The sequence below is a fragment of the Hydra viridissima genome, unplaced genomic scaffold (genome assembly GCF_058129835.1).
Source record: "Hydra viridissima isolate aposymbiotic clone 2 unplaced genomic scaffold, HvirCarnegie_v1 scaffold_11, whole genome shotgun sequence".
Classification (NCBI taxonomy): domain Eukaryota; kingdom Metazoa; phylum Cnidaria; class Hydrozoa; order Anthoathecata; family Hydridae; genus Hydra; species Hydra viridissima.
The window spans coordinates 4,011,428-4,035,358 of record NW_028324310.1 but is presented as its reverse complement, the minus strand read 5'-3'; the positions used below and the strand labels follow the sequence as shown (position 1 = coordinate 4,035,358).

Sequence of the window (23,931 nt, the reverse complement as noted above, 5' to 3'; positions counted from 1 at the left end):
GTTAAGATGCCAGAAATAATATTTTTTTCTTTTTTCAAAGTATCCACAGCACACTTGCTATCTTATAATAATTGAAGTATAAAACTAACTTGTTCAAAAGTTATTGGCTGTTAAAAATGATGAAAAAACCCTTTTTTCTTGTAGAGTGAAATTTTATGCAAAATAGCCCACTACTTAAATAGCGTTTTCTCAAGAACCATATTAGATATTGATCTAAAATTTTCAAAACATGCTTTTAACATATATATGTACAAAATCAAAAAATTTCAATAAAATCTGAGATGGTCCATGAGGGACCTCATTAAAATTTGCACCATTTGGCATGGAATGACCCCAATACAACTCTGTTTAACCCGATTTAAAATTTTTTTAGTTAGAAATCAAATATGTTTATACCGCATCATAAGGCGAAAAATTCTATAATATATAAAATAAATACTAAAAATACAAATGACGTTCAATTTTTTAACCCGCTTTCACTCAAAGCTTTTTTTTTTTAACAAAAATAGATCAATTTTTTTTAAATGTCGGCACCATTGAAAAATTTAAACTCATAAAGCTCATTTATTATAAATTTGCTTGATTGTAAATTATTTTTATTGGCAGAAATTTACAGTCTAAGCGTTTGAACTTGAAAACTTATATAATAACATCGAAAATTTATTCTAGTGAGTAAAAACCCGTCTGAAAAAAAAAAATTCGATTCTTTGTTTTAAGTTTGCTTAACCCTTAAAGGACGGCGGGGTATTTTACTACCCCAGAGGAATTTATTTTTAACTGCCACATCAACAAATTTTGTCTATTTAAACTGCCACTTCAGTACATCTTTTATTATCATTTAAGGAAGTTGTTAGTGTAAAATGTTTTTGTTTTACTAATCAATTGACAATAATATTGTTTGTTAAAAATTTAGTTACGTTAAAGACGGTTGGGGTATTTTTATACCCCAAGCAAGTTTTCTCATTTTTTAGTTAGTGAACCAATAAATAGTTATATAAATTATGTTTAGTTTAACACTTGCTTGTGTTTTAGTTATTTTTTAATAGGTACAGGGTATTACTTATCTTTTTTATGAGTAAATTATACCATATATTCATTTTATATATGCAATCACTGCAACAACAATAGTGTGCTCATGTTGCATATATTTTGTTTTTATGTCAAAATTATTTATATTATTGATACAAAATAATAATGCCTAAAATGTTTGTTATATATTTTTCACATATTTGGTTTGATAAACACTTAAACTATTTTTTAGAATAAACATAATTAATATAATGAGTCGCCCAAGAAGAAATGCTGCAGTCAAGGCTAATAATATTACAGCTAACGATGAATCAGATGCTATCATATTTGATGAAAGTGATGAAGAGGTTGTTCAGGAAAATCACATTTTAGATCAAAATATGATCTCAAAGAATGATGAGGAAATTTGGAGTAAACTTCCACGTGTAGATGCTGCTCAGCCACGTGCACACAATATTATTCGACAACCAACTGGCCCAACAAGGTTTGCAGCTCAGGTTTGTGGCCAAAGTGTGAATACTGCCTTTAAACTCTTTATAACCCCAGAAATAATTAGAATTATTGTCAACTGCACTAATGCTAATGCTGAAGCTCGTAGAATAAAACTAGAAGGATGGGTTGACACAACGGTAAATGAGCTTTATGAGTTTATTGGAGTTCTCCTCCTAGCTGGAGTGTTCCATTCTAAAAATCAAAGCATAAAAGAACTTTGGAGTAGATTAGATGGCATACCAATATTTTCAGCTTCAATGCAAAGAGATCAATTTGTTAACTTGCGACGATGCATTCGATTTGATGAGAGAGAAACAAGAAATCAAAGACGCTTTGAAGACAAATTTGCACCTTTAAGAAATATAATGGAAATGTTTATTACTTAATGTAAGAGCAACTACAATCCAAGTGCATATCTTACTGTCGACGAGCAACTAGTTACATTTAGAGGACGTTGTCCATTTAAGATGTTTATACCTACTAAGCCATGAAAGTATGGAATGAAGATATAGATATTATGTGATGCTGAAACCTCTTACTGCATAAACTTGCAACCATATATTGGTAGAGTAAATGGAGTACGTGATATTGGACAAGGTACGCGAGTAGTTCTTGAACTAACAGATCACTTAAATGGAAGTGGTAGACACATAACAGCTGATAATTTTTTTACAAACATTCATCTTGCACGGGCATTGCTAGGACGTAAAATGACATATACTGGCACCATTAAAAAAAACAAAGGAGAAATACCAAAAAAGTTCTTGCCAGCTGACCAGTTTACATCGACCTGTTTACTCAAGCAGTTTTGGTTTTCAAAATGATTCTACTATAGTTTCTTATGTACCTAAGAAAAACAAAGCAGTAATATTATTATCAACCTTCCATTACATTAATGACATCGTTATGGACCATAATGAAAAACCACGTATTATTCTAGATTACAAAAAATATAAAGGTGGAGTTGACACGTTAGACCAGGTTGTCAGGTGCTACTCGAGTCGCCGAAAGAGTAACCGATGGCCATTTACAATGTTTTGTAATATTTTGGATATTGCAGCATACAATGCTTTGAATTTATTCTTGTCAATTCACCCAAATTATAAAAATGGGGCTTCTCATAGAAGAAGAGAATTTTTAAAAGAGTTATCAAAAAGTTTTATTAAAAAATTTGATGCAAATGATCTTCCACCAAAAGTTGCAAATAATAATCTTGGCCAAGTAATTGCACAAAATCACCTATTAAATCAAGGTCAACCAATTCAAGAGCAGCACATGAAAAAATGCTATATGTGTCCTCATGTTCATGACAGAAAAACCCATCTGCAATGTGCATCATGTAGTCATTCTGTTTGCAAGGCTCATAGCAAAGTTGTTTGCAATAGTTGCCTTATTTAGAGGATATATTTTGTTTTTATTTAAATAAATTGTATTAAGTATCACTTTTATTTTAAAAAAAATTTAGAAATTTAATATTTCTGTAAAAAGCACGTATTTTAATTTAAAAAGTTTAACATATTTTGTATAAAAACCTATATTTTCAGTTGGGGTAGTTTAATACCCCAGCCGTCCTTAACGTAACTTTTTTTTCCCGTCCTTTTAGGGTTAAAACTAATAAATAATAAAAAAAAATTTATACGATTTTTTTTTTATATCTTGGATACACAAACGTATAAATCCAAGTTTATGCATTTTTAATCTAAGTTAATCAAATAACCAGCCCGAAACCATTCTTAATAAATTTTTTTCTAAAAACTCAGGGTGTTGGATGTCGCATAAATTCAATTACGAGTAGTTCGTAATAACACTCAAATGAATTAAGGCACTAATTAAGATCAATTAAGTATTTAACTGAGCAAAATACTTTGCATGAATATTTAAATTGTGAATATTTTCAATTGCTTGGCACAAAAGAAATTCAGATTTTATATTTATATTATGAACTCTTTATATCTATATTATGTACTTTATATTTAAATTATGTATGTATTCTGATCTCTCTTTATGTTTTCTGATCTTTTTGCTGTCATTCATAAGTTACTCCCTTATCAATACCTTTCATCTGTAGGCTCAATACGGACATCATCAAATAATTTGTAAACTATTCCATGCTTCTCCAAAGACTTAATTGCTTCTTTTACTGCAGGGAGATTGACAAGCTTGCAGAAGCAAAGAAACAAAAAATAATAAATGAATAACAAAAAGAAACTTGTTTTAAAATTTCATTTTTACATTATTTTATTTTTACATATTTTAACGACAATGTATATATATATATATATACATATATAAAATATTTGATATACATAATAAAATTAATTATATTATATATTATAATAATTAAAACAATTTGCTTAATACAACTCTGTTTAACCCGAGTTAAATTTTTTTTTAGTTAAAAATCAAATATTTTTATACCGCATGATAAGGCGAAAAATTCTATAATATATAAAAAGAAATTTCAAAATATTTATCTCTTTAAAAAATCATTCATAAATACTAAAAATACAAATGACGTTAAATTTAACACGACGTTCAATCTTTTAACCCGCTTTCACTCAAAACTTTTTTTTTTAACAAAAATAGATTAATTTTTTTTTAAATGTCGGCACCATTGAAAAATTTAAACTCATAAAGCTCATTTATTATAAATTTGCTTGACTGTAAATTATTTTTATCGGCAGAAATTTACACTGTCTAAGCGTCTGAACTTGAAAACTTATATAATAACATCGAAAATTTATTCTAGTGAGTAAAAACCCGTCTGAAAAAAAAAATTCGATTCTTTGTTTTAAGTTTGCTTAAAACTAATAAATAAATAAAAAAAAGTTTTTACGATTTTTTTTTTTACATCTTGGATACACAAACGTATAAATCCAAATTTATGCATTTGTAATCTGAATTTATCAAATAACCAGCCCGAAACCATTCTTAACAAATGTTTTTCTAAAAAACTCTGGGTGTTGGATGTCGCATAAATTCAATTACGAGTAGTTCGTAATAACACTCAAATGAATTAAGGCACTAATTAAGATCAATTAAGTATTTAACTGAGCAAAATACTTTGCATGAATATTTAAAATGTGAATATTTTCAATTGCTTGGCACAAAAGAAATTCAGATTTTATATTTATATTATGAACTCTTTATATCTATATTATGTACTTTATATTTATATTATGTATGTATTCTGATCTCTCTTTATGTTTTCTGATCTTTTTGCGAAAAAAACTCTTCTCAAAATATAGCAAGTTTTACATATTTCAATTGAAATATGTAAAAATGAATAAACAAAATTAAAAAAGGAACAAAGAAATGGGCTCTTATCAAAGTTTCCTTTTTAACAATTCACTTATATAAAAAAAAAAAATGAAAAAAATGGGTTTGCTTTACAACTATTTAGATAAGTGACATTTTTCGATAAAATTTTGTACTGATAATTGCAAAAAATATTTCTCGACCCAATTTCTAAATTAAAATCCAAAAAAAAAATTTCTGTATTAATCTACCACTATAGTGAATGTTCGATATCAAATTATGTTAACGGAATTGATTTCAACTAAATGATCAATTATCTTAAACACCAGTAATGCGCCATTACGCGGGCTGAGAAAACGAACGTACAAGAGATTTCGTCAAAAGATAATAGGTCATGGTAGGTGATTTTTTTTTTTAACCAAATTTGACCCCTGCGATTTGACTCTTTTTAAGATTGCTAGGAAAAATAAAGTTCAAGCTGTGTTATCCAGTTGCGTATTATTTTTCCTGATGCGCATCGCCCGATGGATTAAATCTTCTATTGAACTGAAGCTTTTACAATTTATGGGAGATTATAGCACGAAATTTATTTTAGGAGAATGCCAAGAGAAATGAGCGCGTGAAAATCTTGTTAATAGATGAAAGTTCAGCTACATATCATGTCTAACTCAGCTAGGAAAAGTGCGTATATTTTCGAATATAGAATAACATTTTTAGGGGAGGATAGAGTTGGTAAGTCGACGCTAATCAGCCAGATTGTCAATAAGACATTTATTGAGAAGTACACACCTACTGTTTCAAACCACATCTCACATGTTGTGGAATTTGAAGGTTATCTACGAGTTTGCTTGTTAACTGATACAGCTGGTATAAACGACTTCCCAGCAATGAGAAAGTTAGCAATATTAAAAGGAAACGCTTTTGTGTTGGTGTACGCTGTGGATAACCGAAAATCATTTGAAACTGCCAAGAAGTTAGTTCGTGAAATAAAACTGCTTAAAAGTTCTGATGAAGAAATACGAATTATTCTTGTGGGTAATAAAAATGATTTAGATCGAGCTGTTTCTTTTAAAGAAGGACTCGATTATTCAAAAAGCTTAGAAGAAGAAAGTTTTATAAGCGCTTTTGTTGAGTCATGCGCCAAAGAAAAAGAGACGTCAGAAAAAATCTTAAACACCATTTTTAACCTGTATTTTTCCCCAAAAACTGGTGCACCTCAAAGCCTTAATAAAAATCCTGGTACTTCTTTTAATAAATTTCCTTACCGACGATCAATTAAAACATTAATTCAAAGAAAACAAGAATACTCAAAAAAGAACCGAACTTCAATACCTGAGAACGGCAGTGATATTGAAGAGTTAATCTCATTAGAGGATAAACCTAATAAGAGGTTTCGAGATCGTTCCAAGAGTCAACCAAATATAAAAACGACAGGGAATCTTGATGCACTAGCACCGAAATACTCTGGGTCAAGGTTCTTGGCCAACATCAGAAGAGGCTCTTTGCCTCAGAAACTGACATTACCAACAACAAACCTAACTCGTTCAATGAGCTTAAACAGCTCGCAGTTTTCACCAAGTTCCACCTCTCTGAACAGCCCTGAAGGCGATGGATCAATTCAGGGAATTCAAACCACTTTACCGATCTCCTTTTCAGGATCATGTTCTTTAAAACCTAAACTAGAGCAGCGAAAATCGATCAACGAAAAAATAGGAGATATCATCAGATGCTTTCATCAAATATATCCAGTTCCTCGAAGATGACTTGAAAGCATGTTTAACAGACAAGTAAGTCTAATAGAAAAATTTAACATAGGGTTGCCGCCTCCTATTTCTTATACATAACTCAAAGAAAGATGGATGAATGAGCTAAGAACAATAGATGAAAGAAAAAAAGAATGCAGGGTTAAATGCAAGATGCATTGCGTATACATGATTTTCGCTTTGTGGTACATTCATAATTCAAAATTTATCTATGATTAACGCCAAGATGGACGATGCTCTTTGCAGAATGATTTACAAACCCCTCTTTAATTTAACGGTGGTTAGTGCATAGTCAATGAGTATTTAATTCTCCAATGATGTTACTTCGTTCCCAGACTTCAACTTCAACTGGTTTTTAATGCATTATGAATCTCATATGATTAAAAAAAAAGTTGTTGGTTTAAATTTATAGCAGGTTAGGTGATGTTGATGTCTTGCAAATCAAATGTGAGTTACTTTTTTTAATTTATTCTCGCACGTGCATCTTTTTTTAGCGAGCAAAAAAGATGCACGTGCGTGAGTAAATTTAAAATACTGTAAATTACTGTAAAAATACTGTAATTTTAATAACTGTAAATAACTTGTTTTTTAAAAAATGTCTAAACCTATAAATATAGTAATAATGGGATTTTGTCAAATATAGATTAATAGTTTGAGATTCATGTATTTTTGAGTTAAAATTGCGTCACCTAAAATGCAGCGAAACTAATGTTACCTCATCTAAGACTCGTTTTTTTTTGGACGAAAGGATAATCTTTAATATTTTTCATTAAAATTCTGTTGCTAATGCTCGAGGAGACATTACAAACTAAATCTGAAAAACAATATACCTTTTTTTATCGATGTCAACAGTTTTTTTTATCATCGCGAAATTGTAGACCGCCCTAAATCTTCATGTGGGCATTTTTAAAACATTAGTGGATTTACACATTTTGATAAATATAAAGTAAAAAAAAAAAACAAACAAAAAACAACAAAGCTTTGGAATGTCAAAGAAGAATTTAAAATACCTTTCTCTATATATAACTCATGTTTTATATTATTAAATTGTTATCAAAAATTTTAGTAATGAGCATCGCCCAGTTTGATGGCCTTTTTGTTTTTATGAGAAATGAGGAATCAGAAGCGCTATTTCTATATAGGAGCTCTTCTCATATACTTTGTAAAATTTTAATCATTTGTATGTTTCATTTTAGCGTTTCGGGCGTAGATATAATTCATTAGGTGCATAAGTATAGATCTTGATTTACAGAGCTCGGATCGTTCGATTCTGTTTTAGTTCTACCTCCATAAAATGACTGGAGCGAATTGCATTTGAACACTAATGTCCAAATTACAATTACATGAATATTATTTGGACTTTTTGAGTTGATATAGTAATTTTTTTTTTTTTGAATATAAATTGTGATTTTATACACTGTTTTATAATATAATTTTACACAGTAGATACACCACGATAGTTTATGAGATTTAGAACGCATTAGACGCCGTAAACCTTTCAAGCACACATGCAAATGCCTTTAGTGTCTACATTAAATGTAAAGATGTCCTAAAATTAAAATACTTTTAATGTTTCTGACTATTTAAAAAATTGCTAATTTTTAAGTGACCAGCTGAGGCTCAAGAGAACATAATTTGGGTTAAAGGTCAATTTACAGTAAGGAATATGAATTATACGCAAAACAAAAAAAAAACAACAATATATGTAAATACTTACAGTGAGTATACAATAAAATCATAAATCATCAAAAAACTATTACCATGGTGGAGTGAAAAAAAATTTTAAAACTGATTACAAAAACTGTGCTTTTATGAAGCATCTCTGAAAGTTGTATATAAGGGCGTGGTTCTATTTTGTCTGCTCTATGTAACGCCAGGATCGTAGGAAGATCTGACTAATTATTATTGGAAAGGGGGGCACAAGATCCTTCCTAAACTTTCTCCCTCAGTTCTGATAACACTGAAGGTGATGAATAAAACTTAACGGGTATCGGGTGAAGCTTCTTACTTTTGCATCCCACTTACACTAAAATAGCGTTTTAAATAAAAACACTATTGCAGTGTTTTTATTAAGTTATTGTAAAATTTTTGTTTACAAGTTCCTATAAAATGGCTTCAATTTTTGGTCAACACTGTCTTCAGATTATTTCTTTGTTACTGCTTTTTAATCTTTTGTTATTCTAATGATCCATTTTTAGAAGAAAGTTCCATTTCTCGGATTTTTTCTGCCACTTTAAAGTCAGTTTTGTTGAAAAACAAGGATAAAAACAATAAAAAATTAACTTCTAAAGGTTCTGAAGAGCATCGCTTCAGAATTTGTTTTAAATTTTCAGAAGTTAGTCAGCGATAACAGCTATTGATGACTAACGACGCCAAATTTCATTTCAATTTTTGGGGTACTGAGACTCCCAGGGAATTACATTAGCGTTAATTACACTCCAAAAATGCAATACTTTGTACGGCAAAATTTTTTCCTTAAAAGTGGTTGAATCCCAAGATAAAGAGAAATGCCAACCAGAAAGAATCAATAAAGCGCTTTACATAACAATCCTTGAAAAGTTTTTTTATGGCTCGTGGTCGAAGATAATCAGTATTTATTGTTTCAGCAAAATAGAGCTATTGCGCACACTGCGAGCTCGACAATCAATAAATTTCTGGTGAATAAGTAATCTTAAAAATTGTTGAATTTGATTGGCCTCCGCGTTCACCTATTTTGACGGTCCAAGATATCTTTTTATGGGGACTGGCAATAAAAGAATAAGTTTGCAAAAACAAATCTCAAACTTTTTCTAAGTTCAACGAAAATTTTCGAGCCGAAATCTAGTGCTTTGGATGTGAACACTTGCTTAAGGTTATAAAAAAAAATTCTTTGAAAAAAGCTCGAATTTTGGATCAGGAAAATAGGAATTATTCGAGGGAAGATTTTAACACACAATACTGAAAAATACCTATTATATATATTTAAAAAAAGCAATAGACATTTGTTTGTGTTGCAATAAACTTACTTTCACAGATTAAGTAAAATAAGTATAAACTTTCAAGATTTCATATATTTATAAACATTTTAACAAAAAAAAGTTGCCATACCGGCAAGTAAAGCGTTGCCATGTCAACATTTTTTCTTTCTTTTTTTTGAGTGTCTGTTATAGGTGACGTCAGAGGACGAACTTTTTACTCATTGGGCATAATTGAATTTCATCAAAAAAAAACAAAAGAAAATTTTTAAAATAGCAATTTAAATGCCTAAATTATAAATACACTGCATAAGAATGAAGATTTAGGCTGACGTATAAAAATATATTCTTGTTGAGCCAATGAGACACCGGAAAGATTTGTTGCTCGATAAGCTCTAGTTTCAATAAAGGACTTTTAAAACATCTTATAATAATTTTGCAAAAGAAAATCGATTTTTTATCAGAGCTCCAGGAAAGATCGATTTAATAAATTTCTTGTGAAAGAAGATCGAAAAGTCAAAAAAAAAAAAAAAAAAAAAGAAATTAAACATCAGCTCTGTAAAAGGAACCTTTACTTAAACTTTTAAACATTACAACTATTTGCAAGTTTCCCATAATCGAGACCAATATTAATCGAGACAATCTTAATCAAGACGATCTCATCCCTAACGTTAACTTTTACACCTAAGTAATAGCAAAAAAACGGCAGATAAAATTGCCAAAAAAAATTTAAATAAAAGGCCAGAAGCATTAAAATGGCAATGTGTAAATTAAGGTAACCAAAATCCGTGTGAGTATGAAATGCTGACCAACGCTCAAAAATATCAACCACCTTTATTTTCGAACTTTTCACGCGAATATTTTAGATTTGAAATTAATTTACCATATTAATTTGAGATGATGTTGTAAATGAAAAATTTTTTATTTTAATTTTTTACTCATTCGCGTGTACAATTTCGAGCTAGCGTCCCAGCCCAAATAACCCCGCCCCAATGACATAGGGGAACATGGGGCAAGATGCCGAACGTTTTAAAAAGCACTTATATCTTATTCAATAACTGTTTCAATAAGTAAAACTTTATCAAAAAGTGGGAAAAAAAATATTATGCGTCACATATGTATAAAAAAAACCTATATAAAAATATAAAAATTTTAAATATCCTGGAAAAAACTCATTAACGAAAGTTACCCCAAATTATCATCTTGCCCCGTACGCGGGGCAAGACGGCGGCTTTAAAAAAGTAAATTCCATAATACCATTACCTTCTCAAATAACACGGTATCATAAATTCTAGTTAATAAGATATGTAATACAAACGGTTGTGTAATTTTTTAAACAATTAAACTATATATTTATATATGGTTTTGCAAAAAAAAGTCTACTAATCAGTTCATAGCAAATTCAAACACAAAAAATTAAAGCAAATGTCAAACAAAATATTTTAATGCATAATAAAGCAATGTAATAATGACTAAGCTACACAAAAGTTATTACTGTACAGGTTTATGGTAAAACATGTACTTAGGCGAAATGACAAACGAGTCATCTTGCCCCGTTCATCTTGCCCCTAGGCTACTTAATCTTCAAAATGACTAAGAACTCTACATAAATAAGTTATCATAGCTTAATACTGCTTGCATGGCTTCCAAATTGAACAAAGTGAATGAGAAACTCTTGCTTACCTTTGATTGGTGATGTAATGATGAAATAAATCAAATACAAGTGAATGAATTTTTTTTTTTCCTTAATATAGGAAAAACCTTTTTAATAATTATCTTTGATTCCGAAAATAATATTTACAAAGAAAGCATAAATAAATCTAGCAGATGTAATCTACTTCCCTCTCAGCTACAGTCAGATTTTATACTTAGTGGAGTTTTGAAGATAACAATATGTTTTCATCTTGCCCCATTCGTCATCTTACCCCATGTTCCCCTACTTCATAGTTACTCTTTTTACTTAACATTCAGTGAATTTTAATATTTCATTTTTATCGAAATATTAAAATACTTACTAAATATTAAGTAAATAGATATTGCATTCTGATGCTTGTTAAATTATATACGATTAAACTATAAACGATAACATTTGATGCAATACACAGGTGCTATAATTCCTGTTAAACATAAAAAATTTTATTGGTTTTTTTTATTAGTTGAGCCTGAAGAAGAAAAACTTTTTTGAGTGAAATTTGAAAACAAAGTTTTAAGTTTGTTTTTAAAAGTTTCTTTGTCACATGATCACTTTTCAAATGACGTATTTATCAAATAAAACTCACATTAATGAAATTGTTTAAAAGTTCACAAATAAATGGAAACCAAAGTCACAAATCGAGTTAAAACAAAGAAAACAAACTTTTATTTTAAAAAAAAACAAGTTTACTTGCTATTTTTTTACTAGCCATTTCAACTTGTATTGTTACGGCCTAATTTCAAATATATTCAGCAACTTACAGTATCAACCACAACAACAAAAAAAACTTGTTAAATATTTAAAATAGGCTTGTAATGTTAGCACCAGTAGAAAGATGGTAGGTCATACTTCTAAAATCAACTTGTACTGTTAAGGCCTGGAACTCTAGATGTATAGCGATGACAACATTTTGTTAATAATGCGAAGTAACTATTCTTCATGCAATCATTTTTTTTTTTTTTACTTTATTTAATTTCGTACGCGAAATGAATCCACTTCGACACTTTTGATGGAGAAATCTTACTGAAAAAAGAAAAAAGTCACAACAGCAAAACACAAAATGCTTTTTAAGAAGAGATCTGAAAAATTTTATGTTAGTTCAAAGATTTTTTGTTGTTGTTGTTTTTTTACAATAAAGTATAGATTTATTTACTTTAATAATATAAGCATTCTTTTGAACTAAAGCCTCTCTCTCATTCCAAATTAACAGATTATCTAAACGCAGAGGTTTTTTTTGCGCTTACAGAAAAGGAAAAAAGGTGTGAGTAAATGACTATTTTTATAAATCTTTATTTCGTTTTAATAAAGAAATGTTACTAAAATAATAATAATAATAATAATAATAATAATAATAATAATAATAATAATAATAATAATAATAATAATAATAATAATAATAATAATAATAATAATAATAATAATAATTATTATTATTATTATTATTATTATTATTATTATGAAATGTAAATTATTGTGGTTTCTTACTACACCTTACCTAAAACATTTTTCTTTTTAAAAGAGAAAAGCTTCCATCATGTTAATGTAAGCAAGCGAGATGTTCAATTGAGAAAACTATTTTGGGGAACTTTGACATAAAAGCTTTAGACGTAAAGTGCTGTTTTGTTAAGTGTATCTCTTGATTATCAATATCCAAAAAAATTTAAATATCAAGCTCTTCGGGTTGAAAGAAAAGCTCCTTTTTTTTTTTAACAAAAATTTTCACTGAAACACAAAAACACTGGCTGTTAAAAACTATTTGTGAATTCACCCCCCGAAATTTACCCTAAAAATCAGCTTTTTAACATTTCAAGCAATAAGTTTAAAAACTTTACGCTAAATTCATCCCTCATTCGATTTTTTTTTTTTTAAAAAAAATCTGTTTAGCCAACGTTATGTTTATGTTGTTTAAAAGCTAACTGCTTCATCAATTTAATTTACTCCGAGTTTCTTGTTTGTTTAGATATTTCTACCATTACTTTCAGAACGTTAAAGGTATCACGTCTCTGGCGGATTAAAAAAGGATTTGATAAATATAGTCTTTGTGTATAAATTAAAACTTTGTTTAAATTCATTGAACAGCATGTTCAAATGGAAAATAAGGCTAAAGATGAAAATCAACTTAAAACTTTTTAAAAAAAAATTACAATTAAAATTCTCATGTGAATGCAATTTGCATTTTTATTTTGAAACGACCCTTAAAGATTGTTTCAGCCGGCTAAAAAAAAAAAATAAATAATACAAATCAAACCAAATCATGATTCTCAACCATTGATTATGCTAAAATCGATCGCGTTCTATTCAGAAAAATAATCCAAGAGATGGAATGCAGCCCTCCAATTTATGATATAATCCCAAATATGTCATAAGGAGAATTTTTTTCTTCTAAATTTTTTTATTCTATGGATTGGTGGTAGGTTGCTTATTATATAAATTAAAAATATAAGTTTTTTAAAAATTTTTAATTATTAAATAAAATGTTTTTTAGGGCTGTCAAATATTTTTTAACAACAAATTGATGGGTTTCGTACCAAAGACAAAAATTTTTTTAAACTAATAATAATGTAGGAAAATTAAGAAAAAGTGATCCGAAAATATAGCAAAAAAAAAAACTCATTTCAGTTGTTCATAAATTACTTCACAATAAAAAATAATTCAACGATATTTACACAGCATTATGTACAATTTGTATTTTTAAACTAACTATATTTATTTTATCAATATATTTTATAAATCACTTTATACAAAGTTATTTAATTTTGAATTTGCTGATTTTGATGATCTAAAAATGCCTTTAATTTTTTCTCTTACTGACCTTCTTTCTAGACGAGGCTTTTCTGAACTTGATCTTGTTAGCGGAATGTGAATATCCTCGTTCAATGTCCCTTTGATTGAGCTATCACTGAGACCGCTGTCGCGGCTGCTGACTGATGTCAAACTTAATGAAAATTCTAGACTAGAACTATTTAAGCTTGGTGAGTGTGTGAAGTACACTGGACGATTTGTCTTTGGTGAAAAGTTATTTTGAGGTAATGAAATTCTTCTAGTATTTGTCAAAAATTTAGGTCTAGAAAATTTTGGAGACAACGTTTCAAGCATTCCTTGGACTTTTAAAACGGGGTGACTTTTAGAACGACTTCTAAATCGACCGGTAGGTGAAGGTTTTGATCCGAATGTAAATTCTTCCGCATCATTTCCACCTATTGTCTTCAATGTTTCAATTTTTGCAGAATAGTCTTGTTTTCTCTTAATTAAAGATTTGGAGGATCTTCGATTACTGAACCTTGTCGAAAATGAAGAGGATTTTTTTTTAAGGTCTTTGTATTCTTCTACCTGTGTAATCGGAGGTAGAAACATATTTAATATTTTGTATAATATCTCTACTGAGCTCTCTCTTTCCTTTGCGCTCGATTCGATAAATGTACTCACACAATTTCCTTCATGAATGCCTTTTGAAAAATCGAGTCCTTCTTTGTAAGAAACTATACGAGATAAATCGTTTTTGTTTCCAACAAGGACAACTCGTATTTCTTCTGTAGAACCTTTTAGCAACTTTATTTCTCGAATTAACTTTTTAGCTGTTTCAAAAGATTTTCGGTTGTCCACAGCATATACAACCACAAATGCGTTACCTTTAGATATTGCTAACTTCCTCATCGCCGGAAAGTCGTCCACACCAGCGGTATCAACCAGCAAACATACGCAGAGATGTCCTTCAAACTCAACAACATGCGTGAGGTGATTTGAGACAGTGGGATTGTACTTTTCAAGAAACTTTTTGTCGACTATTTGATTAATCAACGCGGACTTACCGACTCCGTCTTCACCCATAAACGCTATTCTGTACTCGAATACATACGAGCTTTTTCTTGCGGAATAAGACATGACTTAACAAACTTGTATTAGATATTTTTCTGAAACTTCTATTTCCTTAACGGTAATATTATGCAAGTGTCAAATTTCCAACGAACTTCTTCCTACTAAAATATCGAAGATTTAGATTAAAGTCTGCTATTTACTTATGCAAGTTTTTAAAAATTTGAGTCAAATAGCTCATAGCGTTAATTTAATCCCTTTGGCAATGCGCATAAAAATCACCAATTGTAAACATTAGGGATTACCACGTTCTTTTTTCAAAAGATTCCTATCAAAAATGGATTATACGAAATGAGTGTATATATTTATGCATATAAATATGTCTATAAATACATTATCTGGGTGTATAAAACACTTTGGACTTTTATCAAAAAGACGAATCTTAAGCGATAAAATTTCTAATCGAGTGTATTTATACTACACAGCTATTTATATACACTTACATTGTGATATTGATGTTCATCTAGTTTTCAGTCTCCTCCCCTTTTTCACAAAAACTGTTTTGGAATAAATCTTTCAACAGCCAAATTTTAGGCATTTTGTACAACAAGAAAAAAGCTCCATTTTAGTAATAGCGCCATTATGAGGAAACACAACTTCTAAAATCAGAATTTTTTTTTTTTCCTTTTACTCTTTGCTAATATGGCAGCTAGAAGAAGTTTAACTTCTCTGAGGCATTTCATTTTCATTTTCGTTGGATTTTTAAAAGAACGTTTTGAAACCCCCGCAGCTTTACGAAGTGGTCGCAAACTACCGCAGCCTAAGATGTCATCGCAAACCGCCGCACCTTTACGTCATCGTCGCAAGGTATTTATTTAAAGATTGTATGAATGTTAAAAACATAGCTTGTTTATTCGTCAAAATATATTTACGGTTAACAATGGTCATATCAATGAAACAAAAGTGATTTATTTCAATTACGTAACTAGTTATTATTAACGATTCTGTTGCTATGCTGATTAAAACACGAAACTTCGACAACAATTTATACCCCGTTTACACTAAATACGGTTTGATCAAAGCATTTTGGTTTTATTGTTTGTATGATTATTAAACATTTATCATGCGGTTACAAACATTTTGTCATGCGGTTTGAAACATTTACTATGCGGTCACAAACATTTACCGTGAGGATTAAAACAGACCAATGTTTCTAAACACTGAACATGGAAAAAATCAAAAGATAGTTTAGAAAATCTAGTAAAAGATACTTTAAGAATCGATAAACGATGTCTTTGATCTCCCTTAAATCTCTTAAATCACTTTGATTTCTCTTATTTGGATTAAATTTCTCATTTTTTAGTTGTTTTTTTTTTGTTTTGTTTTTTTCGTGCTAACCACGCCTTTCTTTTTGAAGTAATACTACATATTTGTTCTTTTTATTTTTTACTACGGTTTAATTACATAGTACAAATAAAATCTGAAGTAATAAACTAAGTTGTAGCTTATGTTTGGAAAAACAAGCCTTCAACCCCATACCTTTACTTATAATTATTATTATAGTGATTACGACACTGGGTTTCGGCAATTTCGTAATTCGTTTAACGCAAACAATTTACTGGAGACTAGCGGTTGATACCCAAATTAAAACGGAGCCACGTGAAGGAAGCTGAGCTAATTTGATGTTTTGGTTTATTTAACAGACAATTATTTTGATTATTATGTATATATTCAGATTATTATTTTGATTATGCAATAATCAAAATTTTTGGTAAATTTTTAATCTGCGATAAAAATAAAAAAAAAAAAGTTAAAAGATGAAACGAAGATATTGCAAAATGCCGTGGAGCAAAATAGTTCTGGGGCTTTTACAGAGATTCTAAAGAAGAAGATTCTAAAGAAGAAGATTCTATAGAAGAAGATTCTAAAGAAGATTCTTTGTGTTCATTAAAAAACGAGAACAATTTTAGTTTACTTTGTAAAACTAAAAAGTTAAAAATAGAACATTTTGATAATAGAAAAAATGCAATCTGTAAATACATTTAATAGTCAATCGTGGCGGATGTCTTAATGACGCCAAATATAGATTTCATTCTCCTAAACAGTTGCAAACAAATTTTAATTCTAATTTGATGCGGACATTTCTCGTGAAATCTCTCTATTCAAGAGTAATTAATAAAAACAAAATTCCCTTCTGTTATGTTAAGCTCAGTTTAAGAAAAAAAAAAAAAAAAAAAAGAAAGAAAGTATGTCAAAAATATGCTCTGGTAAAGTAATTCAATTTAAAAGACACGCCTTAATATGAAAAGCGTCTTAGCAATTGCACTGTTTTGATCTTGCCTAAAATTTATCTTGAAATTTATTTAAAAAAAGCAATTACTCTATTTTTCAGTTCACCTACATCCGCTCTCCACCCATAAAAATAAAAAGTCGGCAGGGTGTTAATAACATTTTTAATACCCCACTTTCATTACTGGGATATTTAGATAAAATTTATCAAAGCAACTTCAAAACTTTTTCAAGTTATTTTTTTTTGCAAATCACAAATTAACGTTTAATCGCTTGTTTAAATAAAATCATCCTTTTTTTTTTATTAGTCCTTTTTTTTTAATGATGCCTTTAATTGAAATTTTCAACTCCTACTAATTAACATAATATTTCCTAAAAGTTGTTCCCATTGTTTTAACGATTTATTTGAACGATAGTATATTGATAGTATACTTTTATAATAGGAATTATAAAAACGACAGTATGGTAAAAAACTGTGCTCCAAAAATGGCAATGATTTGCTTTTAAATACAAAGGAAATGTGAAATTTCCAAAAAAAAAAAAAATGGTTCGCGGCAAAAAATGGACTGGCGACGGTATGTTTACGTTAAGTAATTAAAAAGTTTATTAAACAAAGAAGCACTAAAAATTGTTCATACAAAGTATAACTTAAAGAGCGCTTGGAGAAAATGATTATGAAATAGATAAATTATGAGAAACAACTCGATTGGATACTGAACTTAATTTTTTTCCCATTCAAAAACATGCTTTATCTTTACTTCTACTTTATCTTTATTTCCCAAGTTTACATTTTAACTCGACAATTTCTATTTTGGTTTAAATGAATTAAACTAAATTAAAGTAAAAATTCATAATAATTTCTTCTCAAATGTAAAAGCGAATAACTAACCAGTAAAACGGCCGGAAATTAGAGAAGCAGTAATTGTTTTCCAATTAAAATTAATGATCTGTTGAAAAGGGCTTATATAGAAAATAATTCTTTTGATTAACATCACAACATTACTTAATGCTTTTTTTAAACACATTTTTATGACTTCCTTTTTTTATCTCATTCAAAAACATAATGGAGTTTGACTTTACGCTTTAAACTCAGCTGTCTGTATAGTAAATTCCTGCAACACTTAAATATTCTTTTGGAAAAAACTCTGGCATCCTATGGCATTTTTGTTACATTTTAACATTTTTCTAGATTATTTAAACTTGATTCTCATTTAGCTTTACGATGTGTTCGTTTGACGCATAGTATTTTTAGTTTCAAGTGCCTGCTGAGAATGAAAGCACCATAAGTAAAGCCTGACGCTGCTATATGGCTGCATGTTACACAATTGCAACCATTAGTGATTTATTTGGGCACGTTTACCAATAGTTTAAATATCGGTCTGCATTTTTAAAAATTTGTTTATTGAAGATTTAAAGAGCAATCTTTATTGATAAACACATAAAAGATACGAATAAAATCTTTTAAACTTTTCAATTTTAAGGAAATCAAAACCCATTGAAGCAATAGGAATAGGTGGTTACTAATATAAATTTATTACAGAACATATAAGAATTTTCAATTTCTTTTTTTTTTTTTTTTTTTTTTTTTCTGTCCTAAATTGAATTTACAAGCCAAGAGTTATAACTTGTAATGTTTCAATAATGAAATAGATTTTAAAAAATCATCAACAAATAAAAAATCGTGCCGAGAGTGTGATGGTGGGATTGGCTGATAGCCTAATCAAGTTAAATGTCTTTTTCGTTTTTTTAATATTGTAACAGCAAGTTTATGAAATACAAAAAGCTACGAATGGATTTTATGTGATAGCAAGATAATCTCTATTCTAAATTTTCAGTTCCTGCACTCGCCTCTGCTCTCCACCCATATCTATTCATACGCAGCACCTCTTAAATTATGACGAACTTAGATCATCGTTTTGAAATAACGACGATGTGAACAACGTTTTAATTTTTTCTTTTTATTTGCGTGACAATTAAAATTCTTTAACTCAAGTAAAGCATGATTGCATGCAAGTTTCTCGTGCTACACCATTTTTTACCAGAATTTAAACTTAACTTCTGTAAGATAAAGGATGTAGTTTTTTTTTAACAGATTTTTTTTTTAACAGAAATGTTCTTAAACCATTAACTAGATATTTCATGACTTGAGTTGAAATAAGAAGATAAAATCAGTTTTTAGTATTTTTTTTTTTTTTAAGTTGAATGATGGTTTTTAAATTTAGCGTCCAATTATTACTTAACGCCAAAACGTTTTAAGTTAAGGCCTCACCACACGTTAATTATGATACAGGTTGTCAACAATAGGTATGCCTGCATTATTTAAAAGGATCGTTAGCAAAAAAAAAACCTTTTAATGAAAGTAGAAACACTTCTTGAATTTAAATAACAAAAAAAAAAAAAAAAAAAAGAGAAAAAAAAATTGTAGGGCATTTAATAAAAACATAAAAATTAAAATAAAGTATTTGAAAATCAATGAATTTCAAAATTGGAGGGTAGCCCCAGGCACAACTTTTATGCATGGTTTCAATTCCTTTTTAACCATTAACCTCATCATAAATCTCCCTCAGATATTTGGGATTATTTTCAAATTCAAGGTTGTGGGACAATAAATCCATGTACTTGAAAGACAAGAAGTTTAATCTTTGTCAAAGGTACCGTAACTTGTGTCCAAAATTATGAAATTTTTGTGCTCTCCTTTTAAAGTTCTAAACACTTTTTTTTTTTTTTTCAAATAATCGCCATTCTATTGTTTGCAATATGAGGTTGCCATACTATTTGAGAATGCACTTATCATCAAGCATCAAACTTGATCGGGAGTGAAATAAGTATTTTTAAACCGCAGTCATTTAGAATTATAGATATTAGTCATTTACTTATTGATAATAAATTGAATAACACTTTTTTTTATAATAAATAACATTGTTTTTGATAATTATAAAAAAAAAAAAAAAAAAAAAAACTGATAAAAAAATATTCATCAATAAATGAAAAACAACTAAAAGTAGAATTTAGCCCCAGAGTTACACATATAAAATCATACTTCATCACTTCATAAATTTCTTTTTCACTCTGGAAACGTCGGTTTATAGAAGTCAGACGTGGAATATATCTTTACACAATTTTCGTGTGTCCAATTTTTAAAAGGAAAGGACTAAATCCAGTCTTTATCAGAGTTTTCTCCCCACATTCAGTTTTTTGTTTCACTCCCCAAATTCAGTTTTGTTTTCAGATACTTCAAACAAAAAGGTAGCATATTTCGTTTAATTTAGAAAGTGTCTCCTCATTTCTAAGAATAAGTTGCTTAGAAAGTGAGGATATATCTCCTTAATCCCGAATAGAATTAATTCAATTTTAGGAGAAAATTTTAATGCAAGTTTAGTATCTGAATTGGAAGTTAATGATATTTTAAATGGGGTTACTGTTGTTGAAGGTATTATAGGAAGGTAGTAGCTAGGTCAAGAAAATACGTCAGATGGTCAGAAAATGTATTTTGATGTATGTATGCCAGTGCATTTGAATCAACATTGGACTACAAAATAATGTGATTAATGCAAAATTATTTTATTATTATACACATGTAAATGTAATAAACATGTAAATAACATTTATTAAACATAACGTGTTTAATAAGATTTATTTATAGGGGAAAGGCATAGGGGGCGCCTATGATGGCATAGCGCTTATGATCGCATACTGGTTATATTTCCAAAAATATTGGTTTTGGTGCATAAGTGATTAGAATAAGGTAGACACAGCTTGTTTTAACAAATATGGTGACTCTTTCCTATGATGACATGCCGAGGAGTTGCCATCATAGAAGTTCTGCAAAATGAATTGAAAAAAATACCTGAAATAAATTTTAATGCGCAGAAAAAGGTGATCAGGCTAATAACAAAGATCAAGTTCAAGAGGTTGAGAAACCAACACATTCTCCCCCACCAGAAATTTCTATATGAATTGGATCTTCTGGATAAGATTTAGCATACAAAAGTTTTGTCCGATGCCTTTAGCAACCTCTAAAATCGTATTGAAAGGGGCACGAAAACGTGGAAAAACTGGACCTCTGAATACCACACCGGATATCCAAGAATTAAAAAATAAGACAAAAGAAAAAGATAACAAGGAAAAGGAAAAATTTGTTAGAAAAACAAGAAGAAAGTTGAAGAATGTTGAAGAAAAATACTGCAGTGAGCAGATTAAAGGAAGTAATAATAAAATGGATTTTGAATCTGATACAGAACTTTTGTATTGTGATGAACTTCATTCTCTGTCTTGCTCTAAAGAACCATGGATTTGTTGTCAAAAATGCAGATCTTGGTGTCATTGTTTATGTGCGGGCATAAAGAAAGGCAGAAAAAAATTTATATGTGAACTATGCTTATAGACCAAATATTTGTTATTAATTTTGTTTTTGTGATAAGTTGTGTTTCCATTAATAAAAAACCAAAAAAAATTCTTGTTTGTCTAATTTCTTTAAAGTGTGCCATCATAGGAGCAGTTAGTTGCCTACGATGGTACTTGTATTTTTTTTTTTTTTAATTGTATAAACTTATAAAAGAGCAAAATAGTAAAAATTCTGAGGTTCATTATTATTCTGCGTACTAGAGGGAATACACCCATGTCAAAAATTATTTTTTAAGTTTTCAGGTAATGACTCAGAGAAACGTTAAAGTTAAGTATGCCATCATAGGCACCTTTCCCCTTTAAGTTAATTTTTTTAAGTTAGTTAACAATATTGTTAATATGATTAATATTAATCATAGTATTATAATAATAATTATATCTTATAAAAACAAATAAATAATAAAATAAACTATTTCATTATATATTAAGTATATAAGTTTCAAAAACAATAAAAGATAAGAAGTAAACAGAAATGTAAATATCTGTACATGATAACCAATCACTTTTAAAAGCAATGGTCATGTGACACGTCTTCTCTCATTTCAAGCGATGGCGAAAATAATTGTGAAATAGCCTAATATTTTATACCTGCGACAAAAAATTGAATGTGTGCTGTAAAATATTTTTCAATGAAATTTGATAGGTTCATAGATTGCATAAATAAAAACATAAAAGGTTATTTTTAAAAAATAATTAAAAAGTACCTTTGATATAAATACGATGCCAGAAAACTAAGTTTTCAATACCATAAAAAAAAATTAAAGTGAAACTAAAAAGAAAAAAACACAATAATAAAATTAAACAACCAAGGTGGTCAAAAATCATCTAAAAAATAATGAGTTTGCAAATATTGAATAGATACTTATCGGAGCTTCTTTTGGAAGAAGTATTTTCCACGTATGTTTTAATATAGCAGAACGATGCCATATATATAGTTTGTTATTTGAAACCAAATTAGAACTAGGATGATGATAAGCAAAAACAACTCTCTACAAACATTATGAGCAGTGATCTGGTCATATCATGAATAAATTATAGCAAGGTGTTAATAAATTATAGCTGTGGTGTGTATGTAAGTAATAAATTATGCATGAAGGTATCCCTATATACTTGTGCTAATAAAGTCATTAGGTGCTCCAAACCTGAATACCTGGGAGTGTTCTGCCCTACTTCTACATGGCTAGATTATGATCACATCTATATTGTATTCAGTTATCATTTTTGAACATTAGTTCTATCTTATTTTAGTTATCTTGGCAGGGTTCGGTCAAAATTGGGTGGTTCAGGTATAATAGCAAGATTTTGATTCAGACCACGCCAAAAAGTTTATGTTTTGTTGTTTTGTTTTATGTTTTTGTTTCGATGTTAATGTTGTAGTGAAACAAAAGTTCATCTTCTATGGATTCGGCACACAAAAACTTTTCCACACACACAAAAGTCTGTTTTCACTGCCACGATACTGTTTAAACTATTTATTAAGATGTATGTATGATATATATCTATTTTAAGAGGAGGCTTTTGGCCTTTGGGAGGCTTTTTGTTTTTCTAGAAAGCTTGGAATAATATCAGTGACGGATCCGGGATTAAGGTTATGATCTCTGAAAATGTAAAAAAAGGTCTTTAACTTTATTATGGCTTCAATATCTATTCAGCAAAACGACGGAAGATCATCTGGCAGGAGAAGTATAGCTCATCCTCTCAATACATTCACTGCTTACCATATATTTCTTAATCCAAGAAAACTTAATGCGCTAGTACTACACAGACTTTATATTATTGTTGTTAAAAAACATGTCTACAAAAAAAGTTTCATTACGAAATTGCAGTTTACCCAACGGGATAATCCGAAAGTGGTCACAGTTTTCTGAAGAAAAAACCTGTAATCAAATTTCATTACTTAAAAGAACATGGTGTTGTGGAAAATGATGAAATGAATTTCTAAGAAATGAAAAATGATTTCTAAGAATTTTCAACTTGATAATATTATCTTTATGCATTTTAAATGAAAATATAATAGTTTAATATCTATAGAGTTTGTAATTTTTACACACCTACTATTTTGGTTCTAGGTTTCATCCATTTAGCCGATGCTTCGCTAAAAGCTGTCTTGCAGCGTTTCATAAAAGATCTGTTTAGTGGTTGTAACTTGTAGGTAGTGTTGGGATGATAGTTTAGCATATGAATGTAATGGTTTCTAGCACATTCAGTAACCAAAAACTTTTTATGTGATACACGC

At 29.2% G+C, this 23,931-nt stretch overlaps 2 protein-coding genes and 2 long non-coding RNA genes across 4 annotated transcripts in view; 1 reads left to right on the top strand and 3 right to left on the bottom strand.

The window, feature by feature from the left end:
* The window catches only part of LOC149881778 (uncharacterized), a 37,952-nt gene extending 25,664 nt beyond the window's left edge, over positions 1 to 12,288 (bottom strand). Inside the window, exon 1 of the long non-coding RNA XR_016444785.1 lies at positions 9,630 to 12,288. This is a non-coding gene — a long non-coding RNA (uncharacterized LOC149881778). The remainder of the gene's footprint in view (positions 1 to 9,629) is intronic.
* LOC145191372 (uncharacterized) lies at positions 5,399 to 7,520 on the top strand. The gene is made up of 2 exons (XM_090066857.1): positions 5,399 to 6,993; positions 7,064 to 7,520. Exon 1 carries the CDS (start codon positions 5,418 to 5,420, stop codon positions 6,540 to 6,542), a length of 1,125 nt encoding a protein of 374 aa, XP_089922983.1. The 5' UTR covers positions 5,399 to 5,417; the 3' UTR covers positions 6,543 to 6,993; positions 7,064 to 7,520.
* Positions 12,289 to 13,802: 1,514 nt separating the features above from the next.
* On the bottom strand, positions 13,803 to 15,071 carry LOC145191596 (uncharacterized). The gene has a single exon (XM_080068719.2). It carries the CDS (start codon positions 15,069 to 15,071, stop codon positions 13,926 to 13,928), a length of 1,146 nt encoding a protein of 381 aa, XP_079924845.2. The 3' UTR covers positions 13,803 to 13,925.
* Positions 15,072 to 22,095: 7,024 nt separating this feature from the next.
* Positions 22,096 to 22,497, bottom strand: LOC149881777 (uncharacterized). The gene is made up of 2 exons (XR_016444737.1): positions 22,400 to 22,497; positions 22,096 to 22,283 (listed from the first exon to the last, which is right to left on the bottom strand). It is a non-coding gene; the product is annotated as an uncharacterized LOC149881777 (long non-coding RNA).
* Positions 22,498 to 23,931: the final 1,434 nt, after the last annotated feature.

Excerpts from the sequence above, each read along its gene's own strand:
- LOC145191596 (XM_080068719.2), bottom strand. The coding sequence starts at position 15,071 with ATGTCTTATTCCGCAAGAAAAAGCTCGTATGTATTCGAGTACAGAATA.
- LOC145191372 (XM_090066857.1), top strand. The coding sequence starts at position 5,418 with ATGAAAGTTCAGCTACATATCATGTCTAACTCAGCTAGGAAAAGTGCG.